This window comes from Leptodactylus fuscus, chromosome 1, assembly GCF_031893055.1.
Source record: "Leptodactylus fuscus isolate aLepFus1 chromosome 1, aLepFus1.hap2, whole genome shotgun sequence".
NCBI classification, from domain to species: Eukaryota; Metazoa; Chordata; class Amphibia; order Anura; family Leptodactylidae; genus Leptodactylus; species Leptodactylus fuscus.
In genome coordinates this window covers 219,472,993-219,494,867 of record NC_134265.1, presented here as the reverse complement: position 1 = coordinate 219,494,867, position 21,875 = coordinate 219,472,993, and the positions used below count along the sequence as shown (strand labels likewise).

The window sequence follows — 21,875 nt, the reverse complement described above, 5'->3', positions numbered from 1 at the left end:
AACCCAGACTCAATATGGAAATCATGGCTGGGTTTCAAACCATGGAAAATTCCTGCATTCATGGTCATATTAACCAATGGTAACCAATCAGGATAACAGACTGTCACTGCCACTAAGATGATTGAAGAAAAACTTTGACACTGCTAAATTTTATTTATTTAGGGTGCATTCACATGGTGTAACGTGCCGCGAGATTTGGCACGTGTACGCCGCGTGACCCTTTGCGTGCCGTACACGCTCCCATTCATTTCAATGGGAGCGGGGATCGTATGCGCCGCGCTAGTTTGCGACCGTGCATTTATTCACGGCTGCAAACTAGCGCGGCACATACGCTCCCCGCTCTCATTGAAATGAATGGGAGCGTGTACGGCACGCAAAGGGTCACGCGGCGTACATGTGCCAAATCTCGCGGCATGTTACACCGTGTGAATGCACCCTAATATTTGCAAAAATGTTTAAGTTTCAATTGTCTATACATATAACTATGGTTATGGGAAAAACCCATAACCATGAAGAGCCTCCTCCTCCTTTTGCTTTCTTATAGGCCAGAAGACAATAAAGACTGCCTACAAAGCACCAGGACCACAGACAAAGACCTGCAATGACAATGCAGTGATGTCTTTGCACCCATGTACATCGGGGTGTAGACATCTTAGCCTTAGTTAGGGCATCTCATAGGCCACAGGCTCAAATTGTCTTGTATCTTACACGTTACAGAATAGTAGAAAAGATAGCCAAAGCCTGTAGTGGACCACAGCAAAAAAATGCTGTGGGAGAAACAGCCGCTGTAACTTTCTGCTTCAATTTTACAAATACGGAAACCACTGGCGTTTCTGTAGGTATAATTGACATGCTGCGACTTCCAAAATCGTGACAGTTTTGTAAATCACCGCTGCGTGTGGATGGGATTCGCTAGATCACGTGTGGCCCTGGCCTTAATATATATTTCTACTATATCGGCATCTTGTAAGCGTTCCATTCTATGTGCAGCATCTTCAAGGTGGGATGCACAAACTCAGTTGTCATAGGACCACCAGCGCCAGCCATGCCTCTGGCTGCTAGCCATGTATTTTCTCCAATGCAGAAACACCTCTTTTCCCACATTCTGCTAAAGCTGCCATGGTGGGTTTATAATAATGAACAGTAAATATGTTGTAATGAGGTACCTAAAGCTAGACACTAGCTACCATGTCTTTGACCCTGCATGTTTTTATTAAAACAGCATTTTATATATACAGCCCTTCCATAATGACTTCAGCCCTAGTACAGAGAGAGCATATATTCCATCTTCAGTCTCTAAGCCATCAATCTATTGTACCAATGAGAAATATAGGATATAAGAATAAAGGCCAGTGTATGCTGCTTATGTTCAGACTTTTTTTCGTTTCTTAGGTTAGAAATAAACGTGCATTCTTCTACCTAACAAATATTTGTGTCATTTGGAGAACATTTTTCTCTAAATAAGGAAAATATAATTATGAAATTATTTAAAGCTTAAGTATTTTCAAATGTATAAGTATGAAGGGAAGACCTAAAAGAAGGTTCCCATGGATGTGTTTCTTACACATTTTGTACCTGGATACAATTGTGATGTTATGTAATTCAGTATGTAAATCAGTAGATGGCAGACACATCTCAGTATTCAGCCTATGAGGTGCTGATACATCCAGTCTTGTAATGGCTTAGTGATAGTAATTGACAAAAGAAATTGTCACATTTGTAACTCATTTTTGTGTATGAAATGCCTTGAGTCCACTGAAGTTCATTGTAAACATGTACCTTTACATTGTCTTAAAGGGGTATTCCCATGTACATAATCATATCTATATTTGTAGATAATTAAAAGTTAAACAGTTTTGCAAATATAAGTAATTAAAAATTCTGCAGCGTTTTAAAGATTTTCTCTAACCATCTTAGTGGTGACAGTCTGTTGTCTTGATCGGATGCCATGGATACGACCACCAATGCATAAACTTTCTATGGTCTGGGACTTGTCAAAAACCCAGCTATGATTTTCTTATTGTACCTGGGTTATCATGCAGGGACACTACATGTATCAGAAGATATCCCGGCCACAATAAGGAAGTCATGGCTGATTTTGTGACCTTAGAAAGTCGTAGCATTCATGGTCATATCCACTGGCAACCGATCAAGAGAACAGACTGTCACCACAAGATATTTAGAGAAAATCTTTAAAACTCCGCAAAATGTTTAATTACTTATATTTGCAAAAATGTTTAACATTTAATTATCTACAAATTTAAAAATAATTATGTACATGAGAATACCCCTTTAATGCTGAAACTGCAGCGTGGGCAAAAATGTGGTTGTGTCAGATAAGTGCTATATAGATTACAAAATTGGGCAACCCCTTTAAAATTAATAGCATGACACTCCATGTTATTTATGCAGTGTGGTTCTTATAAATACAAAATTATAGGGGCAGATTTATTATTAATGGGACCGCAAGCAAAGTTATGTCTGGGAATGCCCTAATCAAAAATTTTAGGCCACACCTACTCTCTTAAAAGGGTTGTCCATGCAAAAATAAATCAGCCAGGGGCAGTGACAAAATAAAAAAAAAAAGAATACTCACCTGTCCCCTATGCTCGGGTATCCTCTTGGTGCATCTCGGTCCTTCTGCTCTGGCGACTTCTCCTGGGTCTTTTCCAGAGTTCTGCTGAAGCTACTGATTGGCCTCAGTGGTCGCATGACTGCAGAGGCCATTCAGCGGCCTCAGCAAGAGGATCCATGATGTCGCAGGTAGTGACATCGCAGGCCCTTCGCCGATTGGCCTCAGCGGTCACTTGACAAATTGAGGTTATTCTTAACTACATAGAATAAATACAGGCAACAATTATACAGCAATTTAATGGTACAGTTTTGATTGACCTGAAATAAATGTTAAAGGGTGAAGGTCACTTTCAGACCAGTAGTAGTCTGTGACCAACTCCAACTCCAAAAACTTGCTGAACTATACTACATCATGTGAAAAATGCAGTGCTGGGTCCTTAACTATGTTTCTTGAATCTGGAGTTCCTCTTAGGCTGGGGGCCCCATAAAGGCCTGCAAAGTGACTGTGTCATCCACACATTGCAGAAAAATATGCGTATCAGAATTGCTGCAATTTCCAAAACCGGTTTTGAAAATCACAGACTGTCAATTATATCTATGGAAATGCTGTTGGTTTTCCTATAGGTATAATTGAAGCAGAAAGTCAGCAGAGGAAACCTCAGTTGACTTTTTGTGAAAAGTACTGCTCACTGATTCTGATGCAGTTGGAACTTTTTTTTCTAGCCCCATTGTTCCTGTGCAATGCTTTCTGTCAGTTTCAGCAGGCAGTATGCTATTTACACTCTCTATTTTCAGATGAACAGTCCCAGGCTGTTTGCTGTATCTCAGAACCACCCACCTGACAATAGACAGTCTAAATAGCATATTGAATGCTGAAGCTGACAGCATCAATTGCTCGGGAATGGAGGGGGCTAGAAAAAAAAAGTAAGAGGTCCTCTATACAGTAAGTAACATTAAAGGAGTTGTCCTGGTATTTTTTCTATGGCCTGTCGTTAGGATAGACCATAAATATTTCATCATGGAGGGGGGGAGTGTTGACAGCCAGCTCCCCCACAGATCAGCTGTTAGTGACTTCATTGGATCTCATATTATGTAGTATACGGAGCTGGAAGTAGATAATTCTGTAGCTCAGCTCCCACTGATCTCAAATAAGATAAATAAGGCAAACCACTAATGTTTTATGGATGAGGGGCCATTCTAACTATTATTATTCTATTCAATGAATAATATCTGTACATAGTTTATTGGCTGTCAAAACAAATATAAGAATTGCTGTGGAGAATATTGTAAACAATTATGTATTTATTTTCTAGCTGGAGATTCACTATGTACTTAATATCATTCCTCATTGGATTTGCTCTACTATACAATGTGAGTATGTTTTTTGTTGCCTTTATATTTAGCAGTTAGGAGATCATTGTGGAGGAGTTTGAGTGACAGATTGTAAGGGAACAAGAAGAGCATGGAAAAATAGTGGATGAAGTGAGCATATACCAGGCGTTCCAAGATTTAGAGACAGGTTAGAAATTAGCAGCACAGGATGGGTTAAGGGAGGGTTTATTCAGTGGAGGTGTTATAACAGAATGTTTTAAAGAGGATGGAAATATTCCAGAAGAAAAAAAGATGGTATATATTTTACTAAGATAGGTAGTGACAGCTGTGGAGAGACACTGGATAAAGTGTGAGGAGAAAGGGTCACTAAAGCAGATTAGTAGGGCGAGAAGAAAAAAAGTGCTGGGAGATGACTTCTTCTGTAACTGAATCAAAATATAAGAATGAACAGGTTGAAGTATAGTAGGGGAGGTGAACAATGCTGTTGGAATTAAGTGTCCAGGTCCTCAGTACAAAGTTCAGTAATAGGTGGCTGTAGATAGCTGGGGACATATTGATGTTAAGGGGAATGTTACAGTCACCCATGATGAGAGGATAGGAATTTCACAAGAAAAAGGGGAAGCCAAGCAGCACATTGGCCCTGAAATTGGTGGGGTAAGCAAGGGGGATACTCTCAGGGAGAAAAGGCTGAAACATCTGATGACATGAAAGGTGACTGAGGGTGCTGCGGGCATGACCTAAAAAGTGCACTGTGGTGATAGAAGTATACTTGCTTCTCTACTCTGCCTGTTGTCAGGCCTACAAGAATGGGAGAACTGTAGCTGACCATGAGACAGAGCAGCAGGGAAGGTAATATTAGACTGCTGAATTCTTGTCTCAGTAAAATAAAGCAGGTTAAAAGGTTTAGTAAGCAATAAGTCATGAATATATTCAAGTTTGTTGCATGCTGACCGGGTGTTCCAGAGAGAACAGTTAAAAGGGACAGGAGAAGGATAAGGAAAGGGAATTGATTAGGTTAGCGGGACTTCTATGTGTTCTTGGAGAGGTAAAACTAGTGAAAGAAAGTGGGCTATGTTTGGGAGAGATACCCCAGCTGCTTATATGAGCAATACAGAGAGACAGAAGGTAGTTCAGTGATTTATGTGGGTGAGTGTAAATCATGGATGCCATATGTAAAAGTGTTTTGTTTTGGCAGCATGTTTAGTTGGTATTCTTTCATAGCTTACGCTAGGTTCACACTAGCGCCCGGAGTCCGTTCTCAGCTTTCCGTCTTCTGCATGCAGAAGATGGAAAGCTGTTAGATTGGGTCCGGCCGTGAGCAGCGGTAAGCATTTTATGCTTTCCGCCGCGAAACCGTTTTTTTTAAAACTGGACTGTATGTTCAACTCTGTGTCCGATTTTAAAAAAAACGGTTTCGTGGCGGAGAGCATAAAACGCTCACCGGCGCTGACGGCCGGACATCTTTCAAACCCATTCAAATGAATAGGTATGAAAGAGTCCTGCAGGTTTCCGTCTCCTGCTCAGTTTTGTGCAGGAAACGGAATCCTGCATGAACGGAGACCGGGCGCAGATGTGAACGAGCCCTTAGCTTTGTTATACCCTGTCTGAGTGTACTTGTGATGATGATGCTCTTAGGATGTTGAATGGTCCTGCCTCCCTGCATTGAAATTCCTGAAAAAATCCCTTTACATTACAGGAATGACACATTGTATATATCAAACATGGCTTTATCTTTTTCATATTATGCATCCTATCTTGTGGTAAATTCTGTATCGTTTTAGAAGCCATGGTTTTGGGACCAGCAGGAATTCTGGACAGGTTATCCCTATCAGGTAAGCATCACAAAGTGGGTGGTGTCTCAAATAACACAGAACAGCTGTCCAAAAAGCTATTTGTTTTTCTAAACTTTAGATTATGACCCCCTTCCCTACATGCGCTATACATGTATGGCAGAAGTTTGAGCTGGCACCTTGCGCAGCAGCATGTCAGCTACAACTAACAGCTGACATACTCCTGCAGCACCTGTGATTGGAAATAACTCAGAATGCAGATGTTCCACTCCTTAACCCTTAGGGGGCGTTCACAGTACCGTCGGTGTCCGACAGGTAGTGTCCGCTCCAAGTGTCTGCTCAAAATCTGGCACGGACATTAGGAGCGGACACTAGCTGTGTCCGTGACACCTGTCATTTATTTGAATGGTCATCGGGTGCGTTCTTTTGCACTCCGTGCCCTTCATGTAAAGATGTCCGACTTCTCAAGCGGACAAAAGAACCCTACATGTCGGGTTTTTCTGTCCGCTTGAGAAGTCGGACATCTTCACTTGCGGACAGTGAAGGAAGGGCACAGAGTGCAAAAGAACGCACCCGATACCCATTTAAATAAATTAAAAGTGTCACGGACACAGCTAGTGTCCGCTCCTAATGTCCGTGCCAGATTTTGAGTGGACACTAGGAGCGGACACTACCTGTCGGACACCGACGGTAGTGTGAACGCCCCCTTAGATGTTGCTAATCTGGCTATTTACTTCGCTTTATCTGATGCCCGCTGCTGCAGTCACATTAACTAAAGTCAAACACCTGTGATCTACAACTGATCCTCTACAAGTGAGGCAGCTCCATGAAGTTACTGTCTTGGAGTTCTACTGTGATAAGGGAAGCTTTTAGGTCTTTTATTATCTCTTTTATCTACAAAATTTAACTCTTTATAATGATGACAGTAAAAGCGAAACTGCTTCCCATTTACTTTGTGCCAGCCCCCACCATCACCTACTTCCTTTATGTTTGCTCAGCAGGGAGCCTAGCTAATGATAAAGCAGTTTATAGCCTTCTACTATACTAAACTATTGGTTAATTTACAAATGGACCAAGGGTTCAGAAAATAAGTAATGCTGAATATAAAACCATATAAAATCTAATTATTCGTTGAAAAACTATATAAATGTATAGCTCCATGAAGAATTAGGAAAGCAAATTTTAGAAGAACTAGGAAAACAAATTTTAATATGTTTACGTGTAATAGTATATATAAAAACAATTTTGTTTTAGGTAAAAGAAGCAAATATATATATTTTCTTCTACTTCTACCGATAAAAATATTCAACTTATTTAACAAATAAGTCTAGTTATTTCAAGCTTTATTTGTTCTGAAAAAAACATGATCAAAATAGTTGAGATATGCAAAGCTATTAAAAAGACATTGCTGTGTAAAGAAATGCAAACAAGTGCTAAATTTTGCCTGAGCATTGGGACATCAATGACTATCGGTCCTGAAAGGGTTAAGAAACTTTGTAATTTATCTTAGAAATATGTTTTCTTCTCCACTTTTCAGACTGTTACTTCTACATATTAGTCTATTAAGAGGGGGTGAAGAGGCTGCTAGAAAATACACTGAAATAATTGCTGCTGGTACACTCTGCTATTATATGCTGTTTTGAAATAGCTACCATTGTAGATAAGAGGCTATCAGTGGGAGCTTCATGGTACAGGTTTTTCGTGTTGAACAGCAACATGTAAACCTTACATCACTAATCACAATATCATGAAAGTGTAAAGCATTCTGCCACTAGACGTTAGGGCAGTGGAAACATTTGGTTGGGTGATAAATATTGCTCCTTGTGATAGGAAATGTTTATTTCATAAAATCATAGTGTCTTATTAATGTGATATGATGGGGTTAATGTCTTACATATTAATCTATATACCGTATATAGTCGAGTATAAGCCGACCCCAATATAAGCCAAGACCCCTAATTTTACCACAAAAAAAAAACTTATGGACTCAAGTATAAGCTGGGGGGGGGAATGCAGCAGCTACTGGAAAATTTCAAAAATTAAAGGGGCCGGAATTTTTGGGTTCAGTAGTTGCTGGGGAAGGGGAGGGGGTGTTTTGGTTGTCTGTCTGCCCCTTCCCTGAGCTTGAGGACTGGGGTTTTTTCCCCCTACTTGGAACTCAGCCTGGCTGAATATAGTGTATCTGCAGAGCTCCTATTAACCCCTTCCTGATGGAACAGGAGCACTGCAGATACCCTATATTCAGTAGACCGGGCACTTTCAGATACAGGGATACCTAATGTGTATGTGTTTCACAGTAACTTTCTACTTTGAGGGCGGTTTCACACCTGCGCCCAATCTTCATTATACAGGTTTCCATTTCCTGCCCGATAAACTGGGCAAGGGACGGATATCGGCAGGCTGTTTTTAAACCTCATGGGTTTGAAAAGTGTCCACTGGTTAGCGTCTTCTGCTCTCCGCAGCGAAGCCGTTTTTGGGGGGTTTTTTTTAACCGGACACAAAGTCGGACATGCAGGACTTTGTGTCCACTAAAAAAAAATAACGGTTTCACCATGGAGAGCAGAAGACGCTCACTGGCAGACATTGAATGTTGGTTTCCTTTTTTTTTTTTCACTATTTTATTAGCACGCCCCCCGCCCCCCCCAGGCGACTTGAACCTGCGATGACAGGCCTAGGAGCCTTCATTAGGCTCCCGGCTGTCATCAGAACAGGTCGGCTGAACAGGTCGGCATATGACTGAAGTAGTTAGTCCAAACAGCTTGCTCCTTGGTAAGGTTGTTCCTTGGCACTGAGCACTTCACATTATCATGTGACTAGCACCTTGTATAATTTTTATCTCTGTGCATTTGAAATGCTGGCATCCACCTCCCTCATCTCTTGGAGGTGTGTGAGAGGTTGCTCTATAAGCATTTTGCACCTAAGACATTTCTGTCATATGCTGCTGGAGTCTGCCTGCCTCCTGCATGGAGCCATATTGTACCTGGTTAGTGTGGCCATTGGTTAGTGTGGACAGTGAACTGGTATAAAGATAACTGTCACTGCAGTATAGGACAGTAACTTGTGCAGGCCTCCAGGCTGTGGGGAAAAAATACATACTTTAGGTGTTGTGTGTCAATGCAGTACCCACAACCACAGGTCCTGAGCTGGTTGAAGTAACTAGCCAACTTCTTGGTATAAAGTGTCCTGCTTTTCACTGCAAGGAGATCACATAACTCTTCCAACTCACCTGGACTTGCTGAGTACTGCCTCCGCCAATCAGAGCTCTGAACCTATTCCTGTCAGTGGAGGGGTCCTATTTCTTTCTGTTTTATGGCCTGGGTTTATAATGAAATTAAGGGGTCCATGGAGGGCACTGACCACACATGAATATCATCCATGTGAGAAACACTGGAAATAGAACCCATAAAACTTAACTTTTACTAAATAATATTAATAAATAACACATATCCAATAACAGTAAGGTTTACAAAAGTCAAAGCCATAGCCATGTATTATACAGCGAAGACCTAGTGTTATTGCCTGTGATCAGTGCATTGAGGACCCCAGCTTTGACCAAGGTACCATTTTCCCGGTGGTGCATGGGTGGTGCCATATTGGAAAGGATCTCCAGCTCCTAGAACGAGATGAAGATTATTGAAGGCTCCCAAGGCTTGTCTGGCATTTACTTCTAGTATAGGATGCTCTATGCACCTTGTAATAGACGTGCCTGTATTTTGATATGCTGTAGCTTTGCAATGTATTGCATTAGTGATCATACCCTCTGGGGGTCTAAGTATAACAGAAAAGTAAAATTAAAAAATATATATATATATATATATATATATATATATATATCTAGCAGGAGGACCCGGCTTTGCACGGATATATTTCAGTATTTGTTTGTGAAGTGGCCCCATAAGAATTGCCCAGTTTTGCACTGGTGTATTTTTGTATGTCGTTTGTGTGTGTGTGTGTGTTCATAAGGGTCGTGACCATGTGTATCTCATTTTGGATAAAAGTAAAAAACATGAGATCGATTGTTATAGATACCTGGAGTAAAGTTGTGTGAATGTGACCTTGTGTAACAGTGTCATCCACAGCAACCTGTCCCTTTTAAAGCTGACATACAGCCGTGAAGAAAAATGTCTGGGTTGCTATGGAAACCTGGAGTAAAACTCTAATGTATGGTACTCTGTGCAGAGCCGCGTATCTAATCCTCCGGCATGTGATACTGTGTGCAGACGCGCTTATATCAAATCCTCTACTGTGTGGAACTGTGTGTAGACATGCGTATCTAATCCTTCGGCATGTGTTACTGTGTGCTGACCTGTGTATCTAATCCTCTGGTGTGTGGAACTGTATTTATATGCACGTATCTAAAGCTTCGGCGTGTGGAACTCTGCAGACGTGCGTATCTAATCCTCCAGCATGTGGTACTGTGTGCTTACCTGTGTATCTCAGTTTGGATATCAGTGTTGGATTGTGTATGTGGAGTGAGCGTGTGTATTGCAGTTGGAATAAGAGTGAAAGACTTGCAGGTTTGTATTGGCTAATGGGGGGGGGGGTCATTGTTTTGAGAATGCTTTATTTCAGCAATGGTACGCAAACCTTCCCGGACACCTGAAGTATCTGTGTGCCAAATTTGGTGAAGATCGGTCCAGTCGTTTGGTCACGCATAAAGAACAGACAGACAGACAGAAATTCATTTTTATAATATAGAAAGAAAAGAATCAAAAATTCAAATCACCCCCCTTTTCCTAGAATACTACACATATGAATAAAAGTAAAAAATTACTCTAAAACGCATACACATTAGATATCTCTGTATCTGAAAATGCCTGGGCTACAAACTTGTAAAAATTTGTTTCGAACGCCGTAGCGGGTTAAAAAAAAATCAAAATCCCCGAACCACAATTTTTTTGCTGTTTCACCTCAGATAAAAAAGTGATAAAAACAATATACATTCCCCAAAATGGTATAACTAAAAAGTACATCTAGCCAGCAAAAAAGATACCCTATGCATCCCCATACACAGAAATATAAATAAAGTTATGGGTTTCAGAATATGGCGAAATTTATGGGGAAATAATTTTTTTTGCAAAGGAGTTAAATGTAAATAAAACTGTATAAATTTGGTTTTCCCAGAATCGTACTTAAACAAAGAGACCCCAGAGTATAGTAGCAGTTTCTGTTCAGATGTGATCAGAAAGAAACCACTGGTTGAACCCGACCCCATGAATCTTGCAAGGTTCATCCATTTGACACTCTCTGTGCCACCTGGCGGCCTCCACTGAGGGTCTTCGTCTGCATGTTTTTGGCGTTGATGATCAGTCTGTATTCAGAAATTGCTGCCGTCAATAGTTTGCCTGTTTCGACCACTCTCAAGCTGTCCTGCTGCTGAACTTGTTCCTCATGCCGTGCCTGTGTTTGTTCCGGCATCTCAGCAGTTCGCTGGGACGCCATATTATGAGCGTGTTGTTGGTGTTGATGATCCACCTGCTCCGGAGTCTCAGTAGCTGTCAAGCTGGCCTGCCATTGAATTTGTCCCTCATGCTGTGCCCATGATTGTTCCAGCATCTCACTGGGAAGCCATATTATGAGCGTGTTGTTGGCGTCGATCCGCATGCTTCGGCGTTTCGGAAGTTCTCATACTGGCCTATCGCTGAACTTGTCCCTCACGCTGTGCCCGTGTCTGTTCTGGAATCTCAGCAGCTCGCTGGGACGCCATATAATGAGCATGTTGTTGATGTCGATGATCCCCTATTTAAACCATCTTGATTATAATCCTTACAATATGGGATCGGTATTGAGTACAACATTTAAACTGCTGATGAACTTCCTCATGCTGGACTTTGTGTCCGTGGAAAAAAAATGGTTTCACCGCGGAGAGGTCGCATACGGATACTGGCAGTTTGCTTTAAAAACCCATTCAAATAAAGTGCTTTTAAAACTGACCACTGGCAAGCCGTCCTCTATGCAGTTTCTCTGGGGCATAGGATGGAAACCCCATTAGCGGACACGGGCGCAAGTGTGAACGCTGCATTACTGAGTTTCACTCGTAAATCTCGGTCGTGTTAATTTAGGCATAGAGAGACACTGCAGAGAGGAATACCTGATATAAAAGGTAAAATACACATTAAATGATAGTCATATATAGTGCTATTCTTCATGTACACATATATGGCAGTGTATTGCAAACATTTAGGTAAACATTATCCAAAATGTTGTAAGATTTACATTGTACAGCTGGCTGTACCATGTTACCTGTACTGTGGAATGTAATAAGTTTCTTCTTCTATCCACAGCCATTGGAGTTCTCATTGTACAGCTATTACATGCTGCAGCTGGGATTTTACTCATCGTTGCTCCTCACTTTGGCTTTTGATATAAAAAGAAAGGTATGTATTATTGTGTCTAAAAAGCTTTTTTTCTGGTGAAAGGTAAAGGTGACTAATCGCATATAAGCAATCACATATAAATAACCAATGCAATAACCCAGCATATCAACCTAGCCTCACCGATAGACAGGTTAATATGTAAATGATCTCTATGAAACAATGAGGGTGTTGCTGTTGGTTTAAAGGGGTAAGTGATGAGGCCCTTGATGCTCCAAATAACTATTTGCATATTGACAGAATTGGCATATCTTGGCAACAGAGGCCCCATTTCACAAGGGGTAAACAGCGTTATTCAGGTGACACTAACTTATTTATCTCTGGGGCTGGGTTCTGCTGACAGACTCCCTTTAAGATTGGCTTCATTACAACTATTTATCCCTGTCCACCTAAGAAAATTGTAGTTAACCCCTTAAGGACCAGGCCATTTTTTGGTTTCGCATTTTCGTTTTTCCCTCCTCACATTTCAAGAGCCATAACTTTTTCATTTTTCAGTTCACAGAGTCACATGATGGCTTATTGTTTGCGGGACAAATTGTACTTTGTAATGGCATCATTCAATATGCTGTGCAATGTACTGGGAAGCTGGAAAAAAATTCAGAATGAGGTGCAATTGGAGAAAAAATGTATTTGCGCCATTTTCTTATGGGTTTAATTTTTACAGCATTCACTGTTTGGTACAAATGACATGTTACCTGTGTTCTACGTGTCAGTACGAACGCGGTGATACCAAATTTATATAGTATTTGAAATGTTTTGATACTTTTAAAAAAATGATAAACTTTGCAAAATAGAAAAAAATTTTTGTGTCATCATGTTCTAACACCTGTAACTTTTTCATATTTCCATGTATGGAGCTGGTTGTGGTGTCTTTTTATGCGGGACAAGATGACGTTTCTATTGATACCATTTGGGGAAAGATTTGATGGTTTGATCACTTTTTATTCAATTTTTTATAGGAGGCAAAGTGTTGAAAAAAACGCTTTTTGGCTGTTTTTATTTTTTTTGCCGCTACGCCGTTCGCAGTACGGGATAAATGTTTTAATATTCTAATAGTTCGGGCATTTTGGAGCGCGGGGATACCTAATATGTTTATGTTTAATGTTCTTTAATTACTTTTATAGCTAATCTAGGGAAAGGGGGGTGATTTGAACTTTTATATTTTTTTTATTTTTTTAATACTTTTAAAAACTTTTTTTTTCTTCTGTTACATTTATGATCAGACCCCTTAGGTACCTTGAAACCTAGGGGGTCTGATTGCTCATACTATTCACTGCAATACTACAGTACTGCAGTGAATAGCAGAATCCCAGCACTTCTATTAGACGATGCCTCTGGCATCGTCTAATAGATCTAGTGCAGAGACAAGCCTGGAAGCCTTCAATAGGCTTCCGGCTGTCATAGCAACCGATCACCGCCCTCATGTGACGTTCAGGAGGGCGGCGATCGGGGAAACATGGCGGCGCCCATGCCGCCTGCGCTGTTTACACGCTGCGGTCGCGTTTGACCGCAGTGTGTAAAGGGTTAACAGCAGCGATCGGCTCGGGCACCGACCGCTGCTGTTATTGGCAGGTCCTGGCTGTATTATACAGCCGGCATCTGCCGTGTATGGAGCGAGCTCAGCGTGTGAGCTCGCTCCATACATCCCCATGCGACCCATGACGTACAGTTACGTCAAGGGTCGCTAAGGGGTTAAAGCAAAGTCTGCTTAGCTCATGTAAGGGATTATAGTGCTTGATGTAAGAATGCTAGTATTGCTAGTATATTATTTTTAAAATTATAAGTGAGCTGTGTATTTTTTGTGAAGTAGGCCTAATGACTTAAAGGGGTATTCCCATGACGCTTGTTCACTAACCTGCAGGCTGTTGTTCTCTCTTCACTTCCTGCTTTTCTCGGCACATAGGTGGGCGGGGTTTCACTTGCACGGGATTGGTTGTAAATGAATTACCACAGTGTGAAGCTGATGTAACAGAGCTGGATTTGAGTCAGTTTGCATTACATACAGAGGTAAAGGACTCCCTATCTCAGCCTTTATCAGCCAAATCCAATTAAACCGACTGATAAGAGCACAGAAATCCCGGGGCTCTATTAGAGAAGGTCCGCTACTTAAAAGACACAAACAGCTCAGAACTGCTCCCAGCCCCTCCCCCCCCCCTTCCCCGAGAGCAGGCAGCTACATCGCTTGACAAATGAGCAGATAATTCTAAGGGCCATAGAAACAGAGTGTAAACAATGAAGTGAATATATTAAGACAGCAGCCAAACAAAGCAGTTTTGATAAAGCAATGCATTTAGGAAAAGTCTTAAATCCACATATATTAGCAGTATAGATAGGATCTTTGTGATGGGACAACCCCATTAATGGTGTCTTTGACCATATGTCAGAGACTACCATAAAAGCCTGAGATATGAGGGAAGGGCCAGGATGAGGGTTAAAAAATAAAATTAATACAGGACATGTAATAAAATGTTCACCAATGCAAGTAAGAATTTGCAAATGTTATTTACAACTAGCCTTGTGCCAAGCTGTCTCTTTAAGCAAAAGCAGACAGATGTGACACATAAGATGGCCACGTGTCACTATCACTGTGGTGATAGGAGTGACAGTACTGGTGAATGCGCTCACAAGTGTTTGGTTTGTTTGTTTTTGTAAAAATACATTTAACCCCTTAAGAACCCATGACGTACTATTACTTCATGGGCGCTAGGTACTTCGCGCACCATGAAGTAATACTACCTCATGGAGCGCTCGCCCGCTCACTAGCTGAGCGGGCGGAATCAGAAGCGGGTGAGAGCTGTTACCGACAGTTCTCACCCTTTTCCATAACCTTCGGTCGGTGCTTTCACCAATGAAAGTTTTTAACCCTTGGATTGTGATGGTCAAACATGACCACCGCAAACAGTGTTCCACGATCTCTCCCGCAGCGAGATCGGGGGGTGCCGGTATGTCTACTATGCAGTCTGGGGTCTGGTTAGTGACCCCAGGCTGCCCTGAGCCCCTGTTACCTGGTTGATCCTGCCGGGTCTTCTGGAACTGAGCTGTGCCGTCTGCACAGCTCACTTCCTGTTATGCCCTGTGAGACACGGGCATGCTGTGTCTCACAGAACATAATACAGGATTAGTGGTGAAATCCACTGATCCATGTATCCCATAGTGACACATGAAAAAGTTTTGCATTATTTGAGGGGTGCAGTTTTGAAAATGGGGTGATTTACGGAGGTTTCTATTATATAGGCCTTTACAATTCCTTTCAGAACTGAAGTGGTCCCTAAAAAATTAGTTTGAGGAATTTTCTTGGTAATCTGGAAAATCGCTGTTACACTTGTAAGCCTTCTGACGTCCAAAATAAATTAAAAGAAAATCAAAAGATGATGCCAATATAAAGCAGATATATGGGAGATAATATTTATTCATGTATTTGGGTGGTATGACTATCTGCCTGAAAAGTAGAGAATTTCACATTTAGAAAATTGCAATTTTTTCCAAATTTCCATCAAATTTCCTATTTTTTTAATATAAAAAAATACAAAAATATTGATTAGTGTTTACCACTGACATGAAGTATAATGTGTTACAAGAAAACAATCTCAAAATCACTTGTGTAAGTTAAAGCGTCTCAAAGTTATTGCCATTTAAAGTGACACACGTCAGTTTTGAAAAAAGAGGCCTGGTCCTTAACACACTTTTGGGCCGTGTCTCTAAGGGGTTAAAATAAAAATCTGATTTAGGCAAAGGCCCCATGTTGCCGAAATGCAACTTTTTTTTTGTTGCAGATTTTGCTACGATTTTTTTAACCAAAGGCCGAAGTGGATCATGAAAAAGATTGAAGTACAAGAGCTTCCTTTGTAGCCATTCTTGACTTTGGCTCAAAAAACCACAACAAAATCTGCAATCTGTGTTTCCACAACGTGGGACCTCAGCCTTGATAGAGGTATGGCTTTTGATCATGGCTTATTTTTCACTTATTTTCATTTTTTCTGTTATGTCTGTGTACAGGACCTGAAGGAGCAGACAATACATCATTTTGCCACAGTCATTCTCATTACATTCTCTTATTGTGCTAACTACATTAGAGCAGGTACTTTAGTGATGCTTCTACATGATGCAGCTGACTACTTTCTAGAGGTGAGTAAAATAGCCACATGGTATGCAGTCAGTTCAGAACAAAACATTTTTCCTATGAAAATGAGATTAGGAATTAAAGAGGTTGTCCAGGCAAAAAGTGCGGGGGACAGTGAAAAAAATAAAAAAAAATCATACAACCGTTCCATAGTCCTCTGGTGCCTCCTGGTCTTCTTGGTTCTGTGCTGACGTGTGGCAGAAGACCCAGCCACACGTGAATGCTGAGGTCAATAAGCGGCCTACAGCGAAGGGCTTGTGATATCACTACCTGTGACATTACCGGTCTCTTCCTGAGGCTGCTGATTGGCCTCAGTGGTCACGTGACTGCTGTGGCCAATCAGCAGAACTCAGGAAGAGACCGGTAATGAGACCGGAGCATCAGGGTCAGGTGAGTATGATTGATTTTTTTTTTTTTTTTTTTTTGGGGGGGGGAGCTTCATCCCCAGCAGCTATCCAGGCATTTAAAAAAATGCCTGTACAACCTCTTTAAAGGGGTTGGCCAGATTCAGACCAATATTGACAAACAAATGTTGAATAAAAAGATATACAATTTTCCAATATACTTTCTGTATCAATTCCTCACAGTTTTCTCCATCTCTGCTTGCTGTAATTCATTCTGTTACTTCTAGAGGATAAAACTCTGACCATGGTCATGTGATTTACGGTCCATGGTCATGTGATGAGTACACAGGTGCCACTCGTTACAGTCACAGCACAGTAATCAGAAATCTGCCTGGTAATCAGCCGTGCACCTGTGTGCAAGTCACATGACCATGGACCGTAAATCACATGACCATGGTTAGACTTATCCCCTAGAAGTAACAGAATGAATGACAGCAAGCAGAGATCTAGAAAACTGTGAGGAATTGATACAGAAAGTATATTGGAAAATTGTATATCTTTTTATTGTACATTTGTTTGTCAATATTCGTCTGAAAGTGGCCAACCCCTTTAAGTATGTCAGATTATTGGTTTTGCAAATACTTTTTGTTGTAAATTGTGTAAGAGTATGACAAATATTATCAGAGCCAGAGACCCTACTACAAAATATTAACTGGCCATGAAAACAGATGAAATAGCACTTTCAAAAAGCCCTTATATTTTTTTTTTGTCAAGGATTTCTGGAATTCACTTGCTTTTCTGGAGATTTATATTTGTCTCACCCAAAGTGGTTTTCCCAAAATACACCTTTTTTTTTTTTTTTTTTAAAGTTCTATGTGTCCCTTCCTCCCCCCCCCCCCCCCCCACCCAAGCTCTTGCATTATCAACGACACTGGTTGGTCCTTACTATGGATGCAAACATAAAAAACAAGCCAGCTCATTCACATGGTGCCTGGAAAAAGGAGACTTCCTCCTCCTGGATGAGAATATAGAAGGAGGATTCTTTATTTTTCCCCCTATCTGTTATGCTGTGATCATGTGTGTTTTCAATAACGCAACAATACTTTTATTAAACTAGGGTTGCTGGAAGTTGTTCAGCTTTCCTAGGTCCATACTATGGAGCATGTTACGGTTTGCTTCGCTAGTGAAAACTATTTTTCCCAGGCAGAGCCGTAACATGAAACTCCAGGGCTTCAATGCAAAATTTGTAATGGGGACTCTACCTATCTTGTACAGTATAGAATAATGGGATATTTTATGGGGAAAGGGGACCTTTTGGCCCCCCTGGAGGTTGAGGCCCCAGCAGTAACTGCAGCACCCCCTATTGCTATGCCCCTGCTCCAAAAAGATGCAGGGTCTGAGGCATATATAAGGAACCTATGTGCAATGTACTGAAAAACTATACAAATTCAAGTCCTTTTGTGGGACAGGGAAAACAAAATTAAAAAAAATAAATTTTAAAAAGTTAACAATAAAGAATAAAAATAAACCCCTAGGAAAACATTGTGTACCCCAAAGTGGTTCAAAATGAAAGTACCAACTCATCATGCAAAAAAGAAGACCTCGCTTAGCTATGTCAACAGAGAGATTAAAAAGCTATGAATTGAGGAAGGTGGGGAAGGAAAATATGTAAACATACATGCACCAGGGACAGGTGAGTACCCTGCGTCCTTAAAGGGTTAACATACATTTATACGAGAAGATGTTGTAAAGATAGTTTTCTAAAGTTCTAGCCCAAACATGATCATCCTTCCCTCAGGATTATGCTTCATTACTGCTTTATAGATTAGGAAAAAGATGTATATCGCACAAAGAATGGACATTACAAGGACAGTTTAAAGCAGACACCTCATAGGGAAAAAGCAACTCCATAATATATAGCTGTGACAATTGCACTAAGGTAAATATTATGCATAGATGTGTGCAATAAAAGTAGTACTGTTATCTTTCTATGTAAACACCCAGATAAGACTGAGTTCTCTACAAGCATGTGCATATTATCTGATCTACATAAGTATTTTGTTCAGCAAGGGGGGAGGGATACAGGAAGTGAGAAGAAGAGACAACAGACAGACTGCTTAAAGGGATCCTACCACTCAGACATGATTTTTTCTAGGTACCACATAAGAATAGCCTTAAGAAAGGCTATTCGTCTCCTACCTTTCATCGTCTTCTCCATGCCGCCATTCGCCTACAATCCCGGTTTTTCTCGGTATGCAAATTAGCTCTCTCGCAGCACTGCGAGAGAACTCTCTTCAGCGCCACCTCCATCTTCGTCAGCAGCGTCCTCTTCAGCGTCTTCTTCCAGCGGTGGCTTGTAACTTCTAGGCCTTGGGCAGAGCAGACTGCGCATGCCCACAGGCCACGGGAAAATGGCCACTTGTACAGTATTTTAAGGCCTAATATTGCTTTTTAAACTCCACTTATACACAAACCACTTAGGGCCCGTTCACAAGGAGTAAATGCGCGTGTATTTTGGCAAAATATACGTGGAAAAAATACACATGTAAAAAAAAGACTCCCATTGACTTCAATGACATTTTTTTTTTACACGTGTAAAAAAACCACGTCAAAATACACATATAAAATGTCATTGAAGTCAATGGGAGTCTTTTTTTTACATGTGTATTTTTTCCACGTATATTTTGCCAAAATACAAGCGCGTTTACTCCGAGTGAACGGGCCCTAGAAGTCTTCCCTAGGCCACCATTCAGATGATATTTGATTATGGTTTTCTGTGGTACGCAAATTATTTTTCTCGCAGCAGTGGGGGAATCCCCAATGCTGCTTGAAAAATCTCCAGCACCGCCTCATCCTCTCCGCCTCGTCTTCTTCCAGCACAGGTCTTCAGAATCCTAGGCATGCACAGTAGGTCTTCCATCGAGCTTCGGGCAGAGCCGACTGCACATGTCTGCGGCCATTTTCTTGTGGGCGCTTACACGGTACGTTTGTGCTGTGAGAAGAATCATTTGCATACCACAGAAAACCAGGAATATCACCAAAACAGCAGTGCTTAGAAGATTTCTAAAGGTAGGAGAAGAATAGCCTTTCTTAAGGCTATTCCTACATTTTTATATTAAAAAAATGGCATTCTGATGATCCCTTTATTCTGAGAATCCCTTTAAGGACTAATTTCTTAGGGCCTTATCCATTTTTAAAGGATGCGTACTGTCTGTATTAAGTTCTAGATATTGACCGCCATTCTGCATTGTATGTAAAGTAACATTATATATTAATTTTCAAAACCCCACTTGCCTCTTATCAGAAAGGACACAAAAGACCTATGAAAAACACATTTTTGACTGTTTTCCTTTACCAGCTGTGACAGAGAAAGTATATTGTTTAGCACTGACCTTATGGGGCATGTAGGGAAATCCAGCCTATCATTCTGTATATCTGGAGGAAAGAAGGTACAAAATACTCACTGCTATGTCAAGCTCAGTGGTGTAACTAGAAATGGCGGGGCCCCGTTTCAAACTTTTGACATGGGGCCCCCTCCAAGAGGGGTACATGGGCGTGCAGGCTGTTTGTGAATAAGAGGGTGACTTGGGGTATAAGCAAGAGGGGAAATGGGGGTGCAAGCTGTGTGCGAGCAAGAGGATGATCTGGAGGGGGAGCCCCCCATTCCACCACACTCTTGCTCACCCACAGCCTGCACCCCCATTCCCCCTTCTTTCTCACACACAGCCTGCACGCCCATGTACCCCTCTTGCTCACACACAGCCTGCACCACCCATTCCCTTCTCTTGCTCACATAGGGCAGAATGGGGGTGTAGAATGTGAGTAGAAGGGGTACATAGGTGTGCAGGCTGTATGTGAGAAAGGAAGGAATGGGGGTGCAGACTTTCTCACACACAGCCTGCACACCCATGTACCCCTCTTCCTCACAGCCTATAGCCCATTCCCCCCCCCTATTGTACACTGACCTGTACAATCCGGGTAGCTCCGCCCACAAAAGACACTGAGTCTATGTTAGTAGATTAAAGGACCTTTGATGACGTCATGTCTCAGGTCCTTCAATCTACCAGTATAGATGCTGGCACAGAGCCTGGGCACAGTGGGCAGGAGATAGAAGTTTCTCCTGCCCGCTGTCACTATGCAAGTGCCGGGAGGCAGCAGGGGCCTGGACAGCAGGCGGCCCCTGTTTGGGTGCAGTAGTAAAGGCAGCAATTGCTGACTTTACTACTGTTAATAGATGGACTGTGGAGGAGGCAGCTCCTCTCCATCTTCAGGCAGCCCCCAGCGCTGCAGTAAATAGGGCCCGTTACGTGCTGGAGTAACTCCAGCAGGTAACGGCCTATTTAAAAAAAAAAAAAATCTGCAGCTGTCACCGGCCCCCTAGTATCCCGGGCCCTGTGGCAGTTGCCTCTGCTGCTACCACAGTAGTTACGGCCCTGGTCAATCAAGCTCTTCATCTTGCAGAGGAAGTCAAATATTTGCAGCACTAGGGCAAACTTTAAAAAAACAACCCATTACTACAGCCAGTTCTTGTCGTAGTAAATGAATTTCGCTAATATTAATTTTGCTATATTTTGGTATTTCAGTTGGTATCAGAGAGGTTAATAGGCGACTATCACAGTGATCCCTGTCATTCTGCTCCCATATAAATGCAGTAAAAAAAAAAAAAAAAAAAGTATCCTGAATTTCTAGTCTACACAATGGCTCTTGTTACTGAGAGATGTAGATTAGGCACCTCCAGAGGAGGCCTCTGAAACCTTCCTCTGTCCTTTTCAGAAAGCAGTGCCTTCAGACAGACCCCATACATGTGCTGATGGAACAAAGCCCGATTGTAATTCTTTGCATTCCTATTACAGCCCCTCTACTCTGTCCTCTACTGTACTGAACAGAGAACAGATACTATAGACATTAACTAACAAACAGCTCTGTGTTATTGCAGCAGTAAAACTTTACTGCAAATAACAGTGTTTTATTAATATTGAGATAACCCAATGAAGTTATGCTTTTACATAGCCAGCCTTCCTGAATTGCTACTTTATTTATTTAGCTTTCAATGGCTAGTACATTATAAAGGCTGTGTTGAGTTGTACTTATGAGACTGGATGATTGCAGAGTCATGTCCATTTATTGTAAAAGCAGTGCTAAGCTAAGCCTACATTCATACCTTCAATGAAAATGGCTGTGAAAAACATCAATTTTTCACCATTTTGCAACGGTGAAGCACCTGTTATCATGGATCCGTCATACATTGCAGTGTATGGAGGGATCTGGAGAAACTGACAAAAATGGAGCATGACCTATATTTTGACAGTCTGTTACAATGGACTGTCAAAATATCAGTCAT

General features: G+C 41.4%; 1 protein-coding gene across 1 annotated transcript in view; it reads left to right on the top strand.

The window, feature by feature from the left end:
- CERS4 (ceramide synthase 4) overlaps positions 1-21,875 on the top strand; it is a 97,635-nt gene that overhangs the window by 67,283 nt on the left and 8,477 nt on the right. The window contains exons 5-8 of the mRNA XM_075283631.1: positions 3,888-3,945; positions 5,688-5,738; positions 11,981-12,073; positions 16,067-16,195. Coding sequence (XP_075139732.1) covers positions 3,888-3,945; positions 5,688-5,738; positions 11,981-12,073; positions 16,067-16,195 — 331 coding nt within the window. The remainder of the gene's footprint in view (positions 1-3,887; positions 3,946-5,687; positions 5,739-11,980; positions 12,074-16,066; positions 16,196-21,875) is intronic.